At 60.4% G+C, this 23,357-nt stretch overlaps 2 protein-coding genes across 2 annotated transcripts; one reads left to right on the top strand and one right to left on the bottom strand.

Annotated features, from left to right (window-relative positions):
* Positions 1-433: 433 nt before the first annotated feature.
* ARL8A (ADP ribosylation factor like GTPase 8A) lies at positions 434-14,089 on the top strand. Its single transcript, XM_057405056.1, has 7 exons — positions 434-643; positions 8,297-8,377; positions 8,885-8,958; positions 10,785-10,878; positions 12,081-12,148; positions 13,590-13,660; positions 13,767-14,089. Exons 1-7 carry the CDS (start codon positions 521-523, stop codon positions 13,814-13,816), a joined length of 561 nt encoding a protein of 186 aa, XP_057261039.1. The 5' UTR covers positions 434-520; the 3' UTR covers positions 13,817-14,089.
* A 2,841-nt stretch (positions 14,090-16,930) lies between these two features.
* On the bottom strand, positions 16,931-20,823 carry GPR37L1 (G protein-coupled receptor 37 like 1). The gene is made up of 2 exons (XM_057404538.1): positions 19,863-20,823; positions 16,931-18,212 (listed from the first exon to the last, which is right to left on the bottom strand). Exons 1-2 carry the CDS (start codon positions 20,805-20,807, stop codon positions 17,400-17,402), a joined length of 1,758 nt encoding a protein of 585 aa, XP_057260521.1. The 5' UTR covers positions 20,808-20,823; the 3' UTR covers positions 16,931-17,399.
* Positions 20,824-23,357: the final 2,534 nt, after the last annotated feature.

The raw sequence follows: 23,357 nt of genomic DNA, 5'->3' as shown, positions 1-23,357 counted from the left end.
GGATGCAGGATGCAGAGGTGCTGGATGCAGGGGTGCTGGATGTAGGGATGCAGGGGTGCAGGATGCAGGGGTGCTGGATGCAGTGGTGCTGGATGTAGGGATGCAGGGGTGCTGGATGCAGGGGTGCTGGATGTAGGGATGCAGGGGTGCAGGATGCAGGGGTGCAGGATGCAGGGGTGCTGGATGTAGGGGTACCGGGCGCTGGCGGTACCGGGCCGCTCCATCCCGCCCCGGCAGGCGCAGCGAAGCGCCGCGTGCTGCGGGTCCTCCCATCCGGCAGGGGGCGGCAGAGTGCGGGAGGGCTGCGGGCGGCGCGCGGGGCCCCACCCGGCGCGCGGCGGTGCGGCAGGAGGGCGCGCGGACAATACCGGGGCGGCGGCGGCTGCTCGGCCTCGATCGGCTCGGCCCGGACCCGCTCGGCTCCACTCGGCTCCGCTCGGCCCCGCCCCGCCCCGGCTCGGCCCCGCTCGGCTCGGCTCGGCTCCGCTCGGCTCGGCTCGGCCCGGCCCGGCCCGGCAGGATGCTGGCGCTCTTCAACAAGCTGCTGGACTGGTTCCGGGCGCTCTTCTGGAAGGAGGAGATGGAGCTGACGCTGGTGGGGCTGCAGTACTCGGGCAAGACCACCTTCGTCAACGTGATCGCGGTGAGCGCCGCGCCCCTCCCCCACCAGGGCCAGCGCCCAGCCCCCCCCCCCCCGCGCGGTGCTCACCCCAATGGACCCCAATCTCTGCCCCACCCCCACCCCCCCGTAGCATCCTCCCCGTCTCCCCTCCCCCGCATTGTGACCCCTGCTCGTTGCACCCCCTCCATCGAGGTACGTCGTCGTCGTGTCCCCCCCCCCATCGCTGCACCCAGCCCTCGCTGTGCCCCTTGGAATTGCGCTGCTCGGGTGCACCCCAGCCCCGAAATGCATTTGTCAGATGTGGGGTGCACGATGCAGTGGGTGCAGGCAGTGGGGTGCAGGCAGTGGTGCAGGTGTGGGCTGCAGGCAGTAGGGTGCAGGGAATGGGGTGCAGGTGTGGGCTGCAGGCAGTAGGGTGCAGGGAATAGGGTGCAGGTGTGGAGTGCAGGCAGTGCTGCAGGTGTGGGGTGCAGGCAGCGGTGCAGGTGTGGGGTGCAGGCAGTGGTGCAGGTGTGGGGTGAAGGCAGTGGGGTGCAGGCTGTGGGGTGCAGGCAGTGGGGTGCAGGTGTGGGGTGCAGGGTGCACCCCCAGTAGGTCCCAGCTTTTGCTCCCGCATCCCTGGTGCTGAGTGCGGCGGCTCCGGGGCCGCAGCTGGAGCAGGCCCTAGGGGAGGATCCCAGCATCCCCCTGCCCCTCGCGGGTCCTGGGGCCGTGGATGGTCCCAGGCTCACGGGTGCCTCATCCCCGGGAGCTCCTGCCCGCATCCCCTCGCGGCGGGTGCTTTGTCATCGCCAGGCCCCTCACGGTGCCACCAGGACCTTATTGTCCCTTCCTCGGCCAGCACCCACCCGCAGCGGTGTCCGGTGGGTGCTGGGGTGCTGCTGCAGTGGCGCGAGCTTTGTACCCTAATGGGGCAGCGACAGGGACCCTTCAACTTCGGCCTCTCCCCAGCTCTGCTGCCTCAGCCACGTGGATCCGGTGATGGAGCAGGAGCTGGGTTGCCTGGATCCCCAAGCCCAGGGTGTGGTTTCCCCTATGGGGATGCTCGGCAGTGTCTCCCCTCTTGCCTTTTGGGTTCTTCTTGCCCTGCGAGGCGGGAGCTGCTGCAGGTGGATCCTGACGGGGCAGGTCCAGGCTGGTGCTCCCAGGGGATTTCATGGAGGGAGGTGGATGTGGATCTTCCGGCTGCCCTGGTTCCTCAGTGCCCCCCCCTTTTCCATGCACATTGCTCCACTTAGTGCCTCGGCTCTGGAGTAAAGCGAGTGACTTCTGCTTGCCGGCGGTGCTGGGAGCTGCTGGGCTGTCAAAGGTGATTTTGCATTGGATTTGGAGGCTTCCTTGCGCTGCTGATCCCCGGGAGGGTTTCCCTGGGTGCCGGTGTCTGCAGGGATGCAAATGTTCTTGAGGCCCCGTGTTGGTTCTCCCAGCAGACCCATGCCAGCTCTGGGACAGGGACCATGAGCACCCGTCCTTTCCTGGGGTGACTTTGACCCTGGCATTTGCATGTTTAATGGGCCCTTTTTGCAGTCCAGTATCGAGGTGGGATGTGGTTATTTAGCGCCTTTTAAAAGAACTGGATAAGCATTAAAGGGCGATGGGGCTTTATCCCGCCCATGCTGGACTCTTCCCCTGCACAAGGCTGGAAATCACTGGGGATGGCCCTCATCCTCTTGCCAACGGCTCGGACCTGGCAGTTGTGCTGCGTGCAAGACTTGTGCACCAAGGCTCTCTTTGCTTGGGTTGCTGGTGTAGGGAAGAGTGGCATCCAGGAATTACAGCAGCTCCCAAGGGAAGCTCTCCGTGCTCCTCTCTTGGGCAGCATGCTCTAGTGTGAGGCATCCCTGCCCATGGCAGCAAACTGGAACTGGATGATCTTAAGGTCCTTTCCAGCCCAAGCCATTCCATGATTCTATGCTTCTGCCCATGGGATGAAGCTTCTTGGTCTGCTGGTGCACCATGAGGTCTGAGGAGGGGTGTTTAACTCCTTGCAAGGCAGTCGGGCTCCGGGTGCTGAGCATGGAGCTCAGTCTCTGCTGCAGTTTTGCCTCTGTGAAGTTATTTGGAACGTTTGGATTTTGGGGCAGATGCACCAAAAAAAGAGGCACCGACCTTTGAGAAAACAGCCTGTAAAGAAGATCTTGTTGGGGAGAAGCTCTTGTTTAGGCTGAGAAAGTTGGGGCTGTTCAGCCTGGAGAAGAGAAGCTGCGTGGAGACCTCACAGCAGCTTCCAGTATCTGGAGGGGACCTACAAGGATGCTGGAGAGGGACTCTTCATTAGGGACTGTAGTGACAGGACAAGGGGTGATGGGTTCAAACTGAACCAGGGGAAGTTTAGATTGGATCTAAGGAAGAAGTTCTTTACTGTGAGGGTGCTGAGGCACTGGAATGGGTTGCCCAGGGAAGGTGTGAATGCTCCATCCCTGGTGGTGTTCAAGGCCAGGCTGGACAGAGCCTTGGGTGCCATGGTTTAGTGTGAGGTGTCCCTGCCCATGGCAGGGGGGTTGGAACTGGGTGATCTTGAGGTCCTTTCCAACCCTAACTATTCTATGATTCTATGAACTGCATGAGAAACGTTTGAGCCAAACAGAATGGGAGCACTGGAAAGGGAAGAAGCTGTGATTTGGGCTTCGGGGAAGATAAAATCCTAAAAGGAAAAGCATTGGGTTTTGGCATTGAGGGAGAGATCTCCCAAGAGGAGCCAGTGGGCTTTTAGCTGCCTTTTCCACAGGTTGGGGGTGACAAGGGTGAGACTTGAGGGTGTTGAGAGCTCCTCAGTGGGTGCTGGGGCTCAGACCCCATCAGCACAGGATGGCTTTCGAGAAAGACGGTGGTTTTCTGCTCTAGCTTCAACATCACACATCTTTGTCCTGCCAGAGCCTTCCAAGGCTGCAGAGCTGCAGGTTGGGGGCCAAGGTGTGGTGGTGGCCCTGGGGCAGTGATCCCATGCTTGAGACCCTCTCAGAAAGTGATGTGGATCAATGCTGCGAGAGGAAACCATGCCAAGCATGCACATGGCATCAGGTGGGATGGCGGGTGCTGTGGCAGCTGGGCAGCTCTATGACAGCAAGGTCTTCTAGGACTGTGGGAAAGCAGAGAATCATGGAATGGTTTGGGTTGGAAAGGAGCCTAAGATCACCCATTTCCAACCCCTGCTCTGGGCAGGGACACCTCACACTAAACCACATCACCCAGGGCTCTGTCCAGCCTGGCCTTGAACACTGCCAGGGATGGAGCATTCACCACTTCTTTGGGCAACCCATTCCAGTGCCTCAGCACCCTCACAGAAAAGAACTTCCTCCTTAGATCCAATCTAAACTTCCCCTGTTTCAGTTTGAACCCATCACCCCTTGTCCTGTCACTTCAGTCCCTGATGAAGAGTCCCTCCTCAGCATCCTTGTAGCCCCCTTCAGACACTGGAAGCTGCTCTGAGGTCTCCTCACAGCTTCTCTTCTCCAGGCTGAACAGCCCCAGTGTTCTCAGCCTGGCTCCGTAGGGGAGGTGCTCTAGAAGAGAAACTGCTGGAGATGCTGAGGGGGAAGCAAGGACATCTTATACTGATGCATTTTCACCTGCCCGATTAACTGCTCATGTCCCTTGCATGGGGCCTGGCAGGGCCAGAATGGGGTGGGAGGTACACGTGGGTCCGTGTGCTGAATGGTTGTTCTGTCCCAGGTGCAGAGTCAGGCCCTTGGCTGCTGCTTCCTGAGCTTCATAGTGCATTGGTGGTACATTTCCCTGGGGTTCTCCATGGTTCTGGAAGAGAGTGAGATGGCTGGGGCATGGTCTTGCCTCGCTGCTGCAAGCTCTATCAGAGTTAGGCATGGTGGGAAACCCAAAGTGCAGCAGGGGAGAAGCACCTTGGCACTGGATGTGGCTTCTTCTGGGATGTATATGGGAACAGACATGAGAAAACAGAGGGATAAGGGGTAGGGAGTGTCAGCAGGTTGCTGGTCTACCTTTGTCTGGCTGTGCCCTCTGCCTTGTCTTCCCAGACTGTGTTCCTAACTATTGCCCAGGGTAAGGGTCTCTCTCTTCTGAGTGCCTGCATGTGTTTGGGAGCCTGAGCCCCAGCCATGGGTCTCCAAGCCAGGGCTTAGAGGCCACTTTTCCCTGGTGAGACCTGCGCTTATGACTCGCTGGGTGTCCTTGCCAGGGCTGGTGCTGGGGCAGCCGGGAACAGCGACTGCCCCATCCGGTGCTGATGCTCGCCGGCATCACCCTGCACCCAGCTGATGGCTTTTGGGCCTTCCATGCCCCTGGATGGGCTCCCTTGGGTGCAGGGGGGGGGTGCATTGAGCTGGCCATGCAAGCATCTGCCCGTGGCGTGGGTGCTGCCTGCTGGGTGAGAGCACTGCCGCATCCCGAGCAACCCAGGTGTAGTCCTTGCACCTCCCCTTGGCATGACCCCAGCTCTGGATGTGGCAAACACCAGCTCATTAAGGAGCATCATCATCTTTGTGCTTCAGAGAGCACGGAGCTGCAAGGCAGCCCCAGTGAACATCAGCAGGATTGGGACGGGGAAGGGTAGGATGAGGCTCAAGCAGCTCGGTCCTTTAAAGCAGGGCAGCCTTGGAGTGCTGAGCTCTAACCTTCGCCTTGTCCCAAAGGATTTGGGATCCTCCAGAGGCATTGCTTGCTGCTCCTGTGGTGCAGGGTTGGCTTGGGATGCGTGGTGCAGAGCAGCTCTGCTTCCATGCCGCCCTGCATCATTCTCTGAGCTCCTCGGTGCCTTGCCGACATCCAGAGGCTTTTGCTTTTCTCTAACGGACTCTGTGCTGCCATCAAGTAGTGCCGAGGCTGGTGGGGGCTGCGCACATCCAGCACCCCAAAGCCTGGGCCGTCAGTAAGTGGTCACTCCAGAGCCTCCAGCACTTTGTGTGGCCACCCCCCATCCTGATGCTGCCTCATTATGGACACATCCTGAACAAGAGGAGCTGCTAACACAGTAGATGGTTGTGGGCTCTTGGGTGGAGGTGGGAGCAAGCAGTGCTGCAGCTCTTGGACAGAGAGGCCTTCTCCCCTTTGGATTTGAGGGCTGCATTGCACATCCCTGGGAGGTGCTGGGAGTGTCTTGCCATGTGTCTGTGTGTCTGTCCCGGTTTTCCAGCTGAGATGGAGCCTTTGGGGTCAGGGAGGGCAGCGCAGCCGCCTTCAGCTGCGGGAGCATCACCAGGAGCACATCCAGGAGCTGCCTGCGGGTTTTCCACTGTTCTGTCCTAAGGTGTTGTGTTTCCATGCTGAGGGGTGCTGCAGGGCCAGACCATGGATGTTAATTGCAGGTCTTGGTGGTGAGACCATCTTCTTTAGGGTGGAGGGGACCGGGGTGCCCATCCCTCTCCTGCAGCGTTGTGTCTGTCCAGCTTGGTCGCAGCGGTGGGGTCTGGCTGACACGGGTCCATTCATCACAGCACCACTGCATAGAAGTGTCAGCATCTAGGGCAGTTGGAGAGGGAAAAGGAGACATCGTGTTTCCACTGTACAGAGCTGCTTTCAGAGCGTGGCCAATGCAGAAGGAGCTGAGCACGTTGCAGCTCCTTGAGGATGCTCCTGTGCATACCAGGACAGCAGGGACCCATGCGAGTTGTCCTGGACCACAACATGTCACGTTCCCAGCCTGGTCTTTCTGGACAGCATGGGTGGTTTTGGTTTGGCCCGTTGGCTGTGGACAGTCTGGAGGCAGGCCCCGTGCTGGGGGAAGGATTTGGGGCAGGGAGCAAGGCCATACTTTGCTCACGGAGCTACGCTTGTTCCCATCTCCTGTGGGGGAAAGCAGCGATGACTCCTGGCTCCTGCAGCCCGTCTCTTCACAGAATCACAGAATCCTAAGGGTTGGAAGGGACCTCAGAAGATCATTTAGTCCAAGCCTCCTGCAAGAGCAGGGTAACCTAGAGTACATCACAGGAACTTGCCCAGGCGGGCCTTGAATATCTCCAATGTAGGAGACTCCACAGCCCCCCTGGGCAACCTGTTCCAGTGCTCTGTCACTCCCACAGTAAAGAAATTTTTCCTGATGTTCCCATGGAACCTCCTATGCTCCAGTTTACACCCACTGCCCCTTGTCCTATCACTGGACATCCCTGAAAAAAACCTAGCTCCATCATCCTGACACTCACCCTTTACACATTTGTAAATGTTGATGAGGTCACCCCTCAGTGTCCTCTTCTCCAAGCTAAAGAGTCCCAGCTCCCTCAGCCTCTCCTCATAAGAGAGATGTTCCATTCCCTTAATCATCTTTGTAGCTCTGTGCTGGACTCTCTTCCTGGAAGAGCTACCATCACATGTGAGCCGTGCCTCGGGTGGCTTTCACGCAGCCAGCAGGTCCCATGGTGTGGTCTGGCATCCGCGACGGAGGCATCTGCAGCTTCCAAGAGCTCTTCACCAATTGCTCCCCATGTCTTCCAATCATTCCTTAAAACCTGGTCCATAAAGCCAGGTTGTGTGTTGAGCCTCATTCTGCAGGAGGCATCCCCTGTGTTAGCTGATGGTAGACGGCTTCCTGCCTACTTCCCCTCTTCCCCCCGTGCCCTTCCCCACCAGTCCCTGGCGTGGTTTCTGCGTGCACTCTGGCTTGGAGACCCCTCGGCTGCCAGGCTTTGCTGATGGACACAAAAAGGAAATGAAAAAGGGAAGCAGCACGTCTTGCACAACTGGTGGAAGAGGTCAGGAAAACCCTGGGGCCTTGCTGATGTGCTGTGTCTGGAGGAGCCGTTGGCTCAAGCAGGCATGAAAGTGGCGACGCTGCCTTCCCTGCTCAAGGTTTGTGTTAACTGAAAGCAAGCCCACAGAAGCCCTGGAGAAACCTGAGGTTTTAAGCCAGTAAAGAGCTGCTGAGTTCAGCTGCAGTTGGTGCCTGCAGGTTGCTGGCACTGATGGCCAAAAGCCTCCGAGCCACGTTGTCCTGGTTATCTCCTCCATTGGCTCCCCCAGCGGGGCCTTCCATAGGGATGCCTTTGAAAAGCCAAAGGAGCTAAACGTGAGGGAGGCTGCTGGCCAGGCAGGAGGCAGAGGATGGAGGGCTGTGGGCTGGGATGCCTGGGGCCACCCGGAACAACCCCCTGTGCTGCTCAGCCCAGGCACCGGGATTTTAGCAGCAAACTGGAAGGTGCGGGGGGGGGCTTTAAGAGACCAGCACCATCCTGTCCCTTCAGCGTGGTGCTGGGCGTGTGGGCTGGGGAACAGCATCCCAGCGCAGCGGCACAGGGACAGGTCCTGCTCGGCACACCAGGAGGATAACCCAGATTCACAGCAGAGCCATGGTGATTTCATGCTTCTCCTGCCTGATGCAGCTCGGAGCGGTGATGCTGGAGGGAGCATTTCGGCAGCTCCTGGGCTCGGGAAGAGGAAGGATTTGAGTCCCCCATCACCCGGTGCAGGCACATGGCTCTCGGGCAGGGGGTGGAGGAGCCCTGCAGGCAGGCTGCAGGCTTGCAGGAAAGCAGAAGTCAGCCTGGTTTGGGCTGATCCTTCCATGATGTGAAGCAGGAAACCTGCTGGAGCCCCCCAGGACTCGTGGCCGGAAAGGAGCTGATGCAGGAGGTGGCTGCCCTGGGGAGAAGCCTGGCTCTGGAGTGGTCCTTGTGGCTCTGGTTTGGCTCCTGGTATGGACCAGGAGGGTTGTGCCAGGCTGATGGGGTTTCCGTGCCTCCTAACACTGTTCCACCTTGTTCCTTGCAGTCAGGACAGTTCAATGAAGACATGATCCCGACAGTGGGCTTTAACATGAGGAAGATCACCAAGGGGAACGTTACCATAAAGGTAAGGTGCAGATGTTATTGCTGGTGGGGGCTCCTGGGAGGAAAGATGGGAGGGAAGGGGAGATTGGTGGCTGTTCTGCTGGAGGCTGAAGGATGCGAGCAGCCCCCAGCTGCAGCTGCGATCTGCCCTGTTAGGCTCTTGCAGGTACCCACCAGAGGAGATGGTGGGAACAGATGCAGGAGATGCAGACCTCTGCAGTGGGAGCAAGTCTGGGCTGCAAAGTCGTAGGTTTCCTTATACCTCTGCCTTGTTGGTGGGGATTCATGGATGTGGTCACCCTGCCGAGGGTGGGAGCACAGGGAAGGATGGGCCATGGCTTGCACTGGTGGTCTCTGCCTCAAGAGCAATGGGAGAGGAGGTTTCTACCTGCTGCCCTTCCTGGGATGTCTCCTTTCGTTACTGAGTCGCTTGAGCTGAAGAGGAGGGGATGAGGTGGGTTTGGATGAGGGTGAGGAAGGGGCACGGGCAGGATGGTGCTGGGGTGACATCGCCTTCTCCCTGTCACAGCTCTGGGACATCGGTGGCCAGCCGCGGTTTCGCAGCATGTGGGAGAGGTACTGCCGTGGAGTGAGTGCCATCGTGTGAGTACCCCTGGGAGCCAGGAGCCCCGTCACCCATCCCTGATGCTGAGCCCCACCAGCGGGTGGGGGCACAATCCCATCACCCCACCAAAGGGGGCTGGGCTGGGCTGACCCACTTCCAGAGCTGGGCACTTGTGCTGGGCGTTGAGGTGCTTCCCCCTGGGAATGGTTCCCCCCTTTGAGCACAGGGGAGCCAGGTCCCTGCCCGCTGTGGCAGACGCTTCCCTTCCAGCATCACTCAACCCAGCTGGGTCCTGCCCTTCCTGGGTCCTGTGCTTGCCCTGGGCTCCTGTTCATCACAGGGGCTGAGCACCGTTGCTGTGCCTCAGCCCTTTCTAAGAGGCTGGTTTTAAGGGCAGCTGCCAGAAGCAAGCGTCCAGGTCGTGCTGATTATGTGCTGTTGGGTGGATCTTGCCCTGAGAGGAGTATCTGTACAGTGCCTCCTGCTGACTGTCAGCTTTCCCACATCCCCTGCGTGCAAACACTGCAGCAAGTGCAGTCCTAGGGAGTGCAGGCTGGGGATAGTACTCATGGGAAGCAGGCTGGCTGCTCCTGAGGTCAGGTATTTAACCCTGGGAGACCACATCAGAGTTACTTAGACCCACTCATAAAGATGAGATCTGGGTGATCTTCACCAGCTGGCTGTGCTCCGGGGTTTTGGAGGCTGGGTTTCTGTCCTGCCTTTCCCAGCTGAAGGTCTGGCAGGTGAGGAGCAGCGAGGGAGCACTTTGCTTGTTGGGACAGCAGTGTCTGTTCTTGCCCTTGCTGACCATCCCCATGGCAGGACACCACACCTCTTTTATTGCAGTGAGCTGTGCTGGGAATGGCAATACCATTGGGGGGGATTTATTTTGCCTCCTTCCATAACTTCATTCTTTATCCAGTGGCCAATCTGGTTGAGAGGAAAACAGAGGGACCCATAGGGACCTGTAGCCATCCCGGTCACGCTTCAGTCTGCCTTGAGCTGCCTCACGGCCCTTTTCCCTTACCTTCAGCCCTCCCATCCTGCCCAGGATGCTGAAGGCTCATGACAGTGCTTGGGTGGGTTTTTCCCCTCTCCCTCTAGGTACAGCCATGCGCTTTTTCCTGCGTTCAGCACTTCAGTAGCTAAAGGCTCTTTCCCTGTTTTCAGTAAAGCCCACAAGGCCTGTGGAAGCTTGATGGTGTTTCTCACTTCTTCTCCCCCAGTTTCTTGATCTTTAAAGGCCGCTTTAATCAGTTCCTCTCCCCAGTTTGGGCTTCCTTCATGTCCTTTGCAGGATGAGCATCACCCGAAAGAGTTAAATCCTTCCCTAAATCTCCCCCCGTCTGCTCAGAGCAAGCATTGCTGACTCTGGCTTCACATGCCCTTTGGCCCAAGCCTCATGCTCAAGATAGTTCCCATCAAGAGGATGAGCAGGTCCTCTCCCCACTCCTGGGTCTCTTCATCATCAGCTCCTCTTGTCTTCTCCACTTGTTATCCTCTATTCTGGATGTCTCCATAGGAGCTGCCACATACAAATGAGCCTTGAGGGCAAGGTCCTGCAGCTTCTTCTGCCTGGGCAGTGCCTGGTCTTCCTTTGCCCATCATATCCCTGCTGTCAGTGGGGTGGACCCCACTGGACCCCTGCAAGGACACGAGTGGGTCTCAGCCCCACAGTCTTCCATGGGAAGAGGGGTGCTGGGGGAAGGATGCTGTTATCCATCACCTCCATGCACTGTTCCAGGAGCCTGTGGGGGGGTGCAGCTGCTGTGTGAGCAAGGTTTGGTTGTGGCACAGACCTCAGCACAGCGCCGGGGCATGGGGACCTCAGCGCCTGCACTCAGGGGTGTCCCTTCCCTTGCAGGTACATGGTGGATGCTGCCGACCAGGAGAAGATAGAGGCCTCCAAGAATGAACTGCACAACCTGCTCGACAAGCCACAGCTCCAGGGCATCCCGGTGAGCTGCTGCCAGGATAGGTCCCGTCCCCCCCCAGCTGCTCACAGTCCCCAGGCTGGTGGCTGCCAGGGTTTGCAGCAGGGGGGGCTGGCATTTTACAAAGCAGATTTGGGATGGGGATCCCCTTCCTTGTGGGGGGTTCCCCTTTGCTGCTGCACTCCTGTGAGAGCTGGGTCAATGATGGTTTCTGGTCCAGGGCTGGACCAACAAACAGGGAAGGGACTTGAAAAGAGACCAGACCCATAGACACATCCCAGTGTGTGACATCTGTCCTCTCACATGAATTTGCACCTTATTTAGAGGGGGACATTAAGGTCTCATCTCGTAGGAGAGCGGCTGCGGGGCTGTGGCATTTGCAGGAGGTGGGATGTGGCTGCTGCTCGTGTCCGGGTGCTTACGGAGCATCCAAAATCAGCATCCTTTGAAAGGAAGCGATTGAGGATCTTGCAACAGATCCCAAACATTCACCCCCATCTAAATTAAGCTCCTGCCATAATGCACTGCATTCGCAACCCCTCTGGATGCTGCTTTCTGAGACCACATCTCCCGACGTGAGCTGGGGGACGCGGCGTTACCGTGCTGCTGCAGAGGCCCTGGCTCGCCCCGGGGAGGCGGCTGCAGTCTCGGTGCTGTCCTTGTCAGATGACAGGCGCGTGGTGCGCTCCGGAGGGATGAACCAGTCCTGACGGGGGATTATTTTCCTCGCAGAGTCTGAGGGTTCCTTTGTGGATGTGGAAAGCCTTGAAAGAAGTGGAGATGAGGGGATGGTGCAAACACTGGGCTGGCTGCCTGCAGAGAGCAGGCTCTGCGCGGCATCCACATCTCGCTGCTCCCCTGTAACGCTGGGTTTAGCTGTCTCACTTGACTTTTGGCTCAAAGACTGCAAGAGACTCCAGGGGGAACGTGCTTGGTGGCACAGCACACACTGGTGCCCTTACGGGAGAGCGTGCTGTGGGGCTGGCTTCTCACTGGGACTAGGGAGTGCACCTAGAGATGCTGTGTGTGGGCTCATTATGGCTGTTAATGGAAGTGCTCTGCCTTCTGATTGCCTGCTGAAGGGCTTTTCTGCATCCAGGCAGAACCTAGAGAAGTGGCCAGGGCTGTCTTGCGTCTCAAGCAGGGTCCACTCCTGCATGGCAGAAGCAGGTTCCTGCCTGGTCTGCTGGCCAGGAGCTTCAGGTGTCCCCTCTCCCACCCTGCAGGTCCTAGTCCTGGGGAACAAGCGAGACCTGCCTGGTGCCTTGGATGAGAAAGAGCTCATTGAGAAGATGTAAGTGTCCGATGGCCCTGCAGCCACAGCGGGGCTGTGACACAGTGGAATTGTCCCTGTTCCTGCCGTGCCATGGGATCAGTCATAGAACGGTTTCGATTGGAATTTCAACCCTTTTAAAGTTCAACCCCTGCCACAGGCAGGGACCCCTTCCCCTAGAGCAGCTTGCTCCAAGCCCCTGTGTCCAACCTGGCCTTGAACACTGCCAGGGATGGGGCAGCCACAGCTTCTCTGGGCACCCTGTGCCAGCGCCTCAGCACCCTCACAGGGAAGAGCTTCTGCCTAAGAGCTCAGCTCAGTCTCCCCTCTGGCAGGTTAAAGCCATTCCCCTTGGCCTGTCCCTACATCCCTTGTCCCAAGCCCCTCTCCAGCTTTCCTGCAGCCCCTTCAGGCACTGGAGCTGCTCTCAGGTCTCCCCTTCAGGAGCCTTCTCTTCTCCAGGCTGCCCCAGCCCAGCTCTCTCAGCCCGGCTCCAGAGCAGAGCTGCTCCAGCCCTCGCAGCATCCTTGCTTCCTTTGTGCTCTCAAGCAGGTTCACACCCCCTTTGCTTTGGGGGCCCCTGAGCTGAGCACAGCACCCCGGGTACCCAGCACGGGCACCCCACTGAGCTCCTTCCCCAGCCAGGGCTGCATTGCGGTGCCTGCGGTGGGCACAGACCCGTGGCTGGGGCCATGCTAAGGCGGAGGTGACGTCTCCGTGCCCGTGGGGTCAGGGAGGAGCTGGGAGCTGCTGCCAGTGCGAGGGCTGGGTCCTGCCTGCCACACGGTGGCGTTGGGGCCCGGCACAGCGCTGGTGCTGGTGCTGGTGCTGGTGCTGGTGCTGGGCTCCCATCACCCTCACAGCTGTGCCCCGCTGCCCGGTGCTGGCGCTGCTCCATGGGCATCCCTCGGTGCTTGGCTCCCGCTCTGGGGTGCGACACCATCCGCGTAGCTCTCCCTTGTTTCACTCATCCTCTTGGCAGCAGATGCTCCCTCCTGCCAGCAGCGATCCCCTGCCCTGCAGACCGGGGCCTGGGATGCTGTACTGATGGACAGCACCTCTGTTCCCCCCCAACCACCCCTTGGAGACCTCCCCTGCCCCTTTGGCACCTATGCAGCTCCTGTGCAGCTCCCAAGCCCTCCCTGCCCTGTCTCGCTGCAGGGCTGTGCAACCAAGGTTTAGGGAGGGAAGCAGTGTGGTTGTAGCCAGGCTCTCCATGGGGTTGGGTCCCTCCTGCCCTATCACATTGCCCCCCACAGGCTGTGCCTGGCCATCAGTCACAGGCACAGTGTGCTGGTGTCCTCGCCCAACCCACATGTGGGTCCCTGGGAGCCTGGGGAGACATCGCTGTCCCCAGTCTTGGAGCTGCGGTGCCTCTCAAGAGGCTGCCCAGAGGCATCTCCCATCACTGCCAGTGCACAGCCATGGGGATCTGCAGCCAGAGCTCGTTTCTCCCCTGCAGGAACCTCTCTGCCATCCAGGACCGAGAGATCTGTTGCTACTCCATCTCCTGCAAAGAAAAGGACAACATCGGTGAGTACCAGCGGCTCTGCTGCAGGGCTGGCCATGGGGGGAGCCCACGGCTGCTTGCCCAGGTACAGGAGGGGGTGAGGCTGTAGGTTTCCTCTCGCCTTCACAGACATCACCCTACAGTGGCTTATCCAGCACTCGAAGTCCAGGAGAAGCTGAGATCCCGCAGGCTGCGGTTCACATCGGGAAGATGCCATTGTACAAGCCCATGCCCCTTCTCTCTTCTCCTCTGTCCCTTCAGCTCTCTCTCTAGATGGGTATTTTTAGGGGACCCCAGACTCCGCTCGCATTGAGGTGGAGCCCTTGTTTTTATTGTAAAGAAAATGTCCAGCTGCCCTCCTCTCCTCTCCTCTCTCTGTCTCCCCCTCCCGTTCTGGCCCTCTTCGGTTGTTGTCTGGGTATACACTATATATATATGTATATATACTTCAAGTTTTTAATTTAAGCAGTAGCGCTGTTACTAAACTGGGCCCTCGGAGCAGAAGGAAGGCTGGGGGCTCCCCGAGCCCGGCTGAGGCTCAGCGCTGGGAGCAGGGGGGTGGCAGAAGGCAGCCCCTTGGGGATGGGGCTGTGCCAGGCTGTGGGCAGGTCCCCTGGGGCTCCCTTGTCCCTTCCCCTGCACAGAGCATCCTGGGGGTGTTGGGAGCATGACGCCCCCCCAGGCAGGGCTGCAGGGGAGGTAATGCCAGCCACAGGTTCCTCTCCCATAGGGATTAGTGACAACCCACAGCCTACCCCTGCTGTGCCACTGCCCCAACCCCTGCTCGATGCCCTGGGCTGCTCATCCCCTTGCCCTGTGTGTTCCCCCCCCCCAGCCCTGGTACACGTGCCTGGGCCAAATCCTGCCCTGCTGCCCGGTCCTGCTGCTCTGCTGTGTTATCTGAGGGGATGCTGCCAGTGCAGGGGGGGGAACAGCGATGCCAGCAGCCCCATGGGGAGCAGGGCCCTGGCTCCTGCCTCCCCCGCTGCCCTGGACGGGGCTCAGCTCAGCTGTCTCCTCACAAGACATCTCCTGCCCCTGACTGGGGGCTGCTGGCCAAGGACATTGCAGAGGGACACGGGGGAGGGAGGGAGGGATGCATGGAGACACGCACAGGGCTGGGAGAGCCCCCCCCCCGGCGGCGCTGGGGTGATGCTCCCATTGCCAGCGCTGCCCTGCCTGGGGGGGACATGGGCACGGGTGGGTCCATTCTGCAGGTGGGGAGGGGAGAGGAAACGGAGTGGGGCTGAGGGAGGCTGTGCCCATCGGTGCTGTTGTTGGGCCTCTGCAGGTGCAGGCTGTGGGGGGGGTTAAGAGGGCTGGGGACGTGGTGATGTGGCAGTGGGTCAGGTCAGCAGCACAGCGGGAGGCAGCAGCGACCCCAGCAGCGCTGGCAGAGGGGGGGTGGCCCCGGGGCAAGGGGGGGGCTGCAGGGTCCTTCTCCCAGCCATGGTGAGGCCGGGGGCTCCTCTTCTCTTCTTGTTTTTGCAGAATTGCACAAAGAGAGGTTTCCTTCTCTTTTTTTTTTTTTTAATTTAATGAATTGTAAAGTGTTGTCACCCCCCACCCCTTTTTTTTTTTTTTTTTTAAGAGGTATTTTGGCTCAGATTTGACCTCTGTTGGGAAATGATTCTTGTTACTGTACAATTTTTTTGCCTCCCTAGTGATAATAAATTAACACTTTTGCGTTGGGGGGGGTGGTTGCAGTCACGTTGCTTCCTCGCCAGGGTGAGACCCATCCCTCCTCTGCCCCTCATCGGGCCAGGGTCCCTGTCCCCCAGGCAGCATCGGGCTCCCCCATTTCCACGGTCACCCCAGAGCTGCCAACCCTGATGGCTCTGCACGGCTCTGGGTGCGGAGATGAGCTCGGAGGTGTCTGGATGCAGCCATCGCTGCTGCTGGACCTTCCTCTGCCCCCACTTGTGTCCTGCTGCGATGCTGGGGTTGGAGCAGGGCTGCTGCAGGGATCCTACCCCATCTCCGTGCCCCCTTGCTCACACCAGCTCCCTCTCAGGGCCGGTGCTCAGTGCTCTCCTGTGCCCCCTGCATCCCCCCTGCGCTGACACCAACCCCCCCACCATCGGGGTTGTGCTTTGTGCCCTATGGCAGCCTTCCCGGGTATCCGCGCTATGGGGTGCTCTGCCTGCTATGGGGCCGTGCGGTGCTGCCTGCCCTCCCTGCACCCCCCCCCCCCCCCCCCCTCCTCCCCACACATCCATCCCCGCAGGGACACAGCAACAAGCCCGGCTTTGTTCCTGCTTGGCGCGGGCTCAGGACCGAGCAGCGCGGACCCAGCGCAGGAGATGCCCCCGCTCCTTCCCTCCCAGTACCACCGAGAGCCCGTGGGGGCGCGGGGGGATGCGGGCATGGCAGCAGCGCGGGCTCCGCTCCCCTCCCTCCATCCCCGCGCCACCATGAGACCCCTCTTCTTGCCCCCGAAGTGTGGGGCCCAGCAGTGGTGCGGGGGGGGGGGGGGGAGGGAAGGAAAGAACCCATTTTTGTGCTCTCTGAAGAAAACTGGGGCTTTTGTTTCCCTGGCAACGGGGCTGTGAAAGCGAAGCGCGGTGGGTGTCGGTGCCGCACAAAGCCCGCAGTGAGCCGCTCGCATTCACCCGCCCGTAGCAACCGTCTCCTTCGCCCCGGCATTTCGGGGGCTGGGCGAGTGCCAGCGGCAGGACAAGGAGCTTTAACAGCTCCAGCGGACGGGGCCGACTGCCCCCAGCCCTATCCCGCTGCCCGCGCTGCTCCCTGAAGCCCTTCCTGGGTGCGGGAGCTTGGAAACCAAGGGTCTGGGACAGCCTTGTCCCCGCAACGGGCCAGGGAGCCCTGCACGGGGCTGCTCGGACGAGATGCTTCACCCCACGCCAGGGGTGCAGCAGGATGGTGCCCTCCGGTACTGCACGGCAGCACCGTGTAGCAGCAGCACCTTGGTCCTGCGTGGTGCAGGGAGGGGAGCTGGCTTCCTTAGAGGCTGCAGAGCACCTCTGCCCGGTGCTGGGCTGGCCTTTACTGGGACCAGTTTGAGCCCTGCAAACCACCCCAAAGCCCAGTGCTTTGGAGGAGACCCTTCCAGGGGCTGGCTTGGCACCAGCATCACCCCAGGGGATGGGCAGAGGGGCAGGGGAGGGGGCTTTCCCCATCTCCTTTAGGTGCTGCCTGACCTGGCATGGCCGCTTTCCTGCCCTAATGCCCACCCCAGAGCCCCCAGGTTTTAGGGAAGTGCCATCCAAACCCCAAGCAGCAGCTCCCCAGGGCTCTGCTCGGCAGTGCCGGACTGGTGATGCATGGCGTGCTCTAGGTTACTGGTTTATTGAGCTCTTACAGGGCACCGCTCGGTGGGATACAGTCACTGGGACCTCCTACTGTGGAGGGGGCTGGCAGGAGGGGACGGGACAGGACGAGGGCAGTTTGTGTTTGCTATGTCCACTGCAAGCCTCCGTGGAAACCCTCCGTAGGTTCAGATGGGACCTCTCCGGCACAACTCCATCTCCAGAGCAACAACCAACCCCTCTGAGCCTGGCCAGGCAGCCAGGACGGGAGGGTGCTGATGCCCTTGCTGGCCTTTGGGCAGAGGCAAGAAGGCCGCCAATGCAACCATAGGGACTGGGCTTTCAAGCCTCACTTGCCCCAGTGTGGGGTTTGAAGCCCGGGGTGCAGCTCCTTCTGCTGGTTCCACGTCCAGGCACGGGCACTAATGGCAAAACGGCGTTTGGTCTTGGGAGGAGGTGGTGGAAACGATCGCTACAGCTCCCCCTTTGGCGCTTAGCAAGGGGTGCCGAGGGCCAGGAGGGGTGGGGGGGACTCCCGGGGCTTGTCGAAGAAGATGGAGGAGGACATCTCCGTTTTGAGCTTGCTGTCAGCGCTGCCCTCGCTGGAGGCAGTGTCAGGGCTGCAGCCCTCGCAGCAGCAGCAGCAGCAGTCCATGAAGGCCTGGCCCAGGGGTCTGCAGAGGCACAGGAGCAGCACAGGCGTCACTGAGCACTTGAAGAAGAGGAAGAACTGGTTGATGAGGTTGAGCAGATCCAGGGTCTGCTTGGACATGTCGGGGGACATGTAAGCCACCACGATGTTGCAGACGTTCTCCGGGGTGGTGCAGAGCCCGTAGATGATGGTGAGCCCGATGATGGTGCAGTTCAAGTGACTCTCGCACTGGCTGTGCTTGCTCCCTCGGCACTCGGTCTTCTTCTCGGTGGTGCTGATCCTGCGGGTCACCAGCTGGCAGCTCACGGTGAAGAGGATGGGCAGGCAGAAGTAGCATCCGAAGTACCACCACATGCGGGCGTTCTGGTAGGTGAGCACCAGGGAGTACACAGACTCGGGCAGGTTGGACGAGGGCTTCATGGTGCAATATTCCATGGCCACACCGGACACGGGCGACGTGTCCTGGGCCAGCTGCCAGAGCAGGATCTCCGGCACCGACAGCGTCATGGAGCCCACCCAGATGACGGCCAGCTTGGCGATGATGGACTGGCACTGCTCAATGGGCCGGGTGCTGGCCTGCGGGCTGGTGGCCGCGTGGAACCTGTCGATGCCCAAGGCGCAGAGGCTGAAGGTGGTGACTCCCAGTGATGATACCTGGGGAGGGAGAGGCAGAACAAGGAGGGGGCTTGGCTTTACCAGGCTCGTGGCAAAACCCTGGCTGCCCAAAAGACCCTTCCTCTATGGCTGTAGAGAGGCCAGAGCTTGTGGCTGCATCCCAGGGTTAAAGCCACCTCCCTGTGACTCCTGAAGTGGCAGTGGGTCAAAATGTCCCTTGACCCGTTTGTCCCTGCCCAGCTCCCTTTTCTGCTTTCCTGCCTGCCCAGCCAGGGTGGGAATGGCAGAGCTGTCCCCCAGGCTCTTCCTCTATTCTGGATGGCTCTTGAAGAGGAAAAGGAGCACCCATTGCATCAAACAGCACCTCCCCAGGGTCCCCAAGGCCCCCTCATCTGCCCCAGGCTACCATGGCCCTGCCCTGCTCTGCAGAGCTGCTGCCTGCTTCCCGGAAAGGCCAAAGGAGCTGAAGGCACCATTGTCACAAAGCAGCTTGGGGCAATTTCCTCTGCATTGAGAGCGGCAGGAAAAACATCCCCTTTGCCAAAGGGAAGGGGCCAAAGGAGGCAGAGGAAGCGCGGTGGCTCTGGGAGGGCTGGCAAGGCACCGAGGGGCACAATCAGCATTCATGGTCCCAGCCCCAGAGCTGCAGCTTTGCTCAGAGCCAAATCCCACAGCCCTTGGCCAGGAAAGCAGCAGTCACATGCTGGTGCCACCCAACATCCCACCGTGCTCCGGAGGGACCTTCCCAGCTCCCAGGAAACCTCCCAGGGCTCTGCGGGATCCCTGGGTAGCAACTCGGAGAAAGGCCATGGCAGACGGGGTCTGGTTTGGGGCCATTCCTTTGCCTGCAATGGCTGAGCTCCACGGGGCCACAAGCTTTCTCCATCAGTGCCAAGGCCTGCTCTCTGAGCAGGCTTGAGTCCTGGTGACGGGCACAGACAGGTTTGGTGATGACAGGTCACCATGGTGATGCCCTGGGAGGGCAGACCTGACACTGGTACTGATCAATTCCAGCCTTGTGCTTGCCCCCTTCTTTGATAAAGGTTTTGGAGCCCCGGACAGCACACACAGCAGGCTGTCAGGCATGGGAAGGGAGGAGGGCAGCCTGATCCCACGTCCCTGCAGGGTGGGAGATGCCGCACAGCAAGGGGTTGCTTTAAACCCAAGAGCAGGACCATGCACAATGACATCATCTGGGGGCATTTCTGCTCATTCTGCCTTTCCCTGTCACCACAGACCCTGCAGCCTTCCCAGTGGGTCCCCAGCTCCTCCCAAACCCATCAGGGGTGAGGCTTGGGGACAAGCAAAGACCTCTGGTTCTCAAACCTTATTCCCTGTCTCTCCCATCCCAGCTGCAGCCGCCTGCTCTGGCGCCATCCTTGGCACCCATCACAGCCAGTGCTGGCCACCACAGGCTGAGGGACAGGGACAGCCCCAGAAGTCCCCTGGCTGGGCAAATGAGGCTTTCATGGGCTCTACCCAGCCCTGGTGGGGTTGGTGCTGGGGGCAGAGCCTGAGGAATGGCCCAGGGCAGAGGCAAAGGGGAGGTGAAAATGGGAACCATGCCTTGCTGAGCCCCACAATGGGGGTCTCTGGGCACGCAGCCCTCACACCAGGCAATGGAGTGCCCCCAAAGCAGGAGGGCAGAGAGGAGCTGAGCTCCCCCCCCAGCCCTGTGCTCTGCCTTACCTCCATGAAGGGCACGATGCGACAGGACACGTCCCCCAGCAGCCTGTTCTTGGTGATCTCATTGAAGATGACCACGGGCAGGCAGAAGAAGAGGATGAGGAAGTCCCAAAAGGCCAGGCTGGCCAGGATGGAGTTCCAGGCACTCTTCATGTAGTAGTTGTGCCACACAATGCACATCACGGAGAGGTTCCCGATGATGCCCACTGCGAAGACGATGAGGGACAGGAACATCACAGCGTAGGCGCTGTAGGAGTTCTCCGTCACTGGGTACAAGGGGTTCTGGATTTGCAGCCGCTTGTCGGACACGGTGGTGAGGTTGGCTCGTGGCTCGGACCCTCCCCTGTCTGTGGGGACCCCTTCTTGCTGCTCAGATTGGTCCGTGCTGGATGGCAGCAGGGCCTTGGTTGGGTGCAGGCTGGCGGAGTTGAGGGGCCGGGGGAACTCTACCCTTACCCCCGGCACGTACTGCTGCACCGACTTGGAGTCCTCCTCTGTCCCCCGGCGCAGCCGCTCCATCACCTGCATCCCCGCACCGTGCCGGGACTTGGTCTGTAGGGTCCTGCCTCCACCCTCGCCCTGGCCTTCCCCGGCTCTGCCTCGCGTTGCCACAGCCCCTGGCACCAGCAGCATCAGCAGCAGGAGGACAAGAGGCAGCGGAGAAGGCATGGTCCCCTCTGCACCCTCTGGAGGAAGCGTGTGCTGGGAGACAGCGCAGCCCCGAGCGCAGGGACCCCGGGGCTGCCGGCAGCGGTGGAGCCGTCCCGAGGAGCGGCCGCTCTGTCCAGCGCCTGCTGCTGCTCTGGGCTCTCCGGAGGGCGCTGGGCTCAATAAGAGCGGCGCTGGGGATCGGCAGAGCCAGGCCCTCTGCTGGTCACCCACCCGCTCCATGGGAGCCTGCCAAGCTCTGCTCGGATGCGCCAGCGCTCGGGGTGGGGAGCTCGGCATCCCCCAACGACACCCTCTAGCATAGGGTCATAGAATGGTTTGGGTCGGAAGGGACCTTAAAGCTCATCCAGTTCCAACCCCACCTTCCACTAGAGCAGCTTGCTCCAACCTGCCCTTGAACAATTCCAGGGATGGGACCCCCCGACGTGTCCCCAGCATCCCCCCAGAACAAGCCAAGTGAAGGATGCTCATGGCTTGGCACTGCCGATGGGCTGCTGAGCTCAGCTGCTTCCCACCCGCTGCCCACAGGCAGGCAGCACTAAGGATGCCCAAGGTCCAGCACTGGCACCGTGTGGCACATCCCCTGCGCACTCAGCCTGGACTCGGGATGCCCTTGGATGTCCGGCCCAGCTCCCTAGGGCTGGAGGGGTAACGGGGCTGCCCTGGGCAGCACAGTGAGAGGAAGAACTGGCTGGCTTCAGGCCATGCTCCCCGCTACATCAGGATGTGAGATCTGCTGGCCCAGTTCACCCAAGGTTTGCTGCTGCTTTTCCTACTGACTTCCCTCCTGGGACAGGTCCCTGACCCCCCATACCTAGGACATCTCCCCACACCCATTACCTCTCCCCCACACCCATCGTCTTTCCCCATTTCCATTGCCTGTCCCCACAGCCACCACCTCTCCTCTGTCCTCGTCTCCTGTTCCCCATCCCGTTATTCTCCCTGCTCTGTCACCTCTTCTCTGTGGGCCTGGAGGGACCGTGGTCCCCTCTGGGGACATGGCAGCCCATGGGGATACGTGCCAGGCTTGAAGCAGCGGGGCTCTGTCCCTCTCACAGGGGCTGGGATGCCTCACCCCATTGCAGGCAGCAAGCACCAGCCTCCTCCATCTCTGCCTGGCACCATGCCTGCTCCTCCCGGAGCCAGAAGGGCCTCTGGGCCGGCATCCTGGAGCTCCAAGGGGAACGTGGGCCTCTGGCTGTGTCAGTAGGAGCTGCAGGAGCCGATGCCCTGGGGCCAGCACAGGGAAACTGAGTCCCAGCCTTCAAAGGCTGCCCCTTCCAGAGGAGCGCGTGAGCACAGCGCAGCAGGATGTGCGCTGCCGTGGGCTCCAGCAGTGGTGCGCTCCTGCTCCTGCTCTGCTCAAAACCACACCGTGCAAAGCTGGCCCCTGGTGCTCATCCACTGCAGCTAGGCTGGGGTAAACCCCCATTGCCCCATGTCTCTCCTGTGTGGGGCCGGAGGAGTCTCTGCTCCCAAACCACTCGGCTCAGCCCAGTGTGAGCCCTTCAGCCCTCCTGTGCTGGAGCCTTCCTCCACCGTGTGTGACGGTGCTGATGGAAACCTGCAGCCTTCGCTTGCAGTCCCAGCCTCATGCTTTGCCCGCTGCTCCTCCTGCAGTTGGGTGCTGCTCTTTGAATCTCAGTGATGCTATGGATTTTGAGATTCATTTGGGTATTTCCAATGGGGGAGGGAGGATTCCAGCTCTTGCTGGGGTCTACAGGAGCAGAGGTGGTGGCATCAGTCCCCACGAGTGATGCCATTGGTGAGGCTTGAGTGAAAACCACGCTTCCTGGTGGCGGAGCTGAGAGAGGGATGAACAGAGGCAAGGCAGGGCATGGGGCAGCAGCCCAGAGGAGGATGAGGTCCTTCCTCAGTGCCCGCATCAGCTCGGAGGAGGGAGCTCCTCGCCTGCCAGGAGGGATGCTGGCACCCAGCACCGCTCCGGCCCAGCCGGGTGTTTTCCCGCTGGGAGAGGGCACTATTTTTAGTTTCATTTCATGGCCGTTGCACAAGGCCTGGGTGTGCCATGGGGCTGGAGACAACAGCAAAGTTCACTGGGGCAAGGTGACACTGCAGCGGCACGGGAGTGACCTCAGGCAGGCTCTGTCACCAGGGAATCGCTGCCCGAGATGCTCCTCTTCAGGAGCTACCAGGCACAGGGGGTCCTCGGCTGTCCCCAGACTGGAGTCCAGACAACAGACCCAGGCTACACCAGTATCACCCCTGATGCTTCAGCCTGCATGGCAGAAGCAGCTGTGTCCTGCCTGCCTTGCCTTGGCAGGGGGGAGCTGCTCCAGACCCTGCCGCTGCCGGTGCCCCTCACCTTGCTGCGCCTTTGTTTCTGGGGTCACTTGGGGCGGACAGAGCCCAAACACGCAACGAGAGGAGGGAAACTTCTCCCTTTTGTTTCCACCAAACAGCGCAGGCTGCGGGGGAGCAGGGCAATGCCAGGGCTGGAACACGCCTGTTTGCCCTGCGCTGCTCCGGTGGCTGCTCGGAAAGGGGGGAGAGGGCAGAGAGGGGACATGGTAAACACAGACGGCTGGCGCAGGCAGACCCGGTGCACAGGCAAACCTGATGGCAGGGCACGGGCTCCCCGCCGCTGCTGTAACCCCTTGCTCTGAATGAAGATGATTTCCATGCCTTTGGCTTGGGGCTGGCACCCGAGACGAGCCCAGGGTTTGCGCCCACCCCAAAATTGACTCCTGGTCCTGTCTCCTGCAGGTATAAAATCCCAGATTGGTTTGGGTTGAAGGGACCTTAAAGCTCCTCCAGCTCCACCCCCTGCCGCGGGCAGGGACCCCTTCCATAGAGCAGCTTGCTCCA

This window comes from Pezoporus wallicus, unplaced genomic scaffold (genome assembly GCF_028554395.1).
Source record: "Pezoporus wallicus isolate ANWC-B61680 ecotype Strahan unplaced genomic scaffold, APGP_CSIRO_Pwel_v1 contig_5863, whole genome shotgun sequence".
In the NCBI taxonomy this organism is placed as follows: domain Eukaryota; kingdom Metazoa; phylum Chordata; class Aves; order Psittaciformes; family Psittacidae; genus Pezoporus; species Pezoporus wallicus.
This window is presented reverse-complemented; position numbering and strand designations above follow the sequence as displayed.

Bases quoted from the DNA above. Each gene is read 5' to 3' on its own strand.
- GPR37L1 (XM_057404538.1), bottom strand. From the start codon at position 20,807: ATGCCGAGCTCCCCACCCCGAGCGCTGGCGCATCCGAGCAGAGCTTGG. The intron at 18,213-19,862 runs GTAAGGCAGAGC...CTCCCTCCCCAG, and splicing joins GCATCGTGCCCTTCATGGAG to GTATCATCACTGGGAGTCAC.
- ARL8A (XM_057405056.1), top strand. From the start codon at position 521: ATGCTGGCGCTCTTCAACAAGCTGCTGGACTGGTTCCGGGCGCTCTTC. The intron at 644-8,296 runs GTGAGCGCCGCG...TGTTCCTTGCAG, and splicing joins CCTTCGTCAACGTGATCGCG to TCAGGACAGTTCAATGAAGA. The intron at 12,149-13,589 runs GTAAGTGTCCGA...TCTCCCCTGCAG, and splicing joins AAAGAGCTCATTGAGAAGAT to GAACCTCTCTGCCATCCAGG.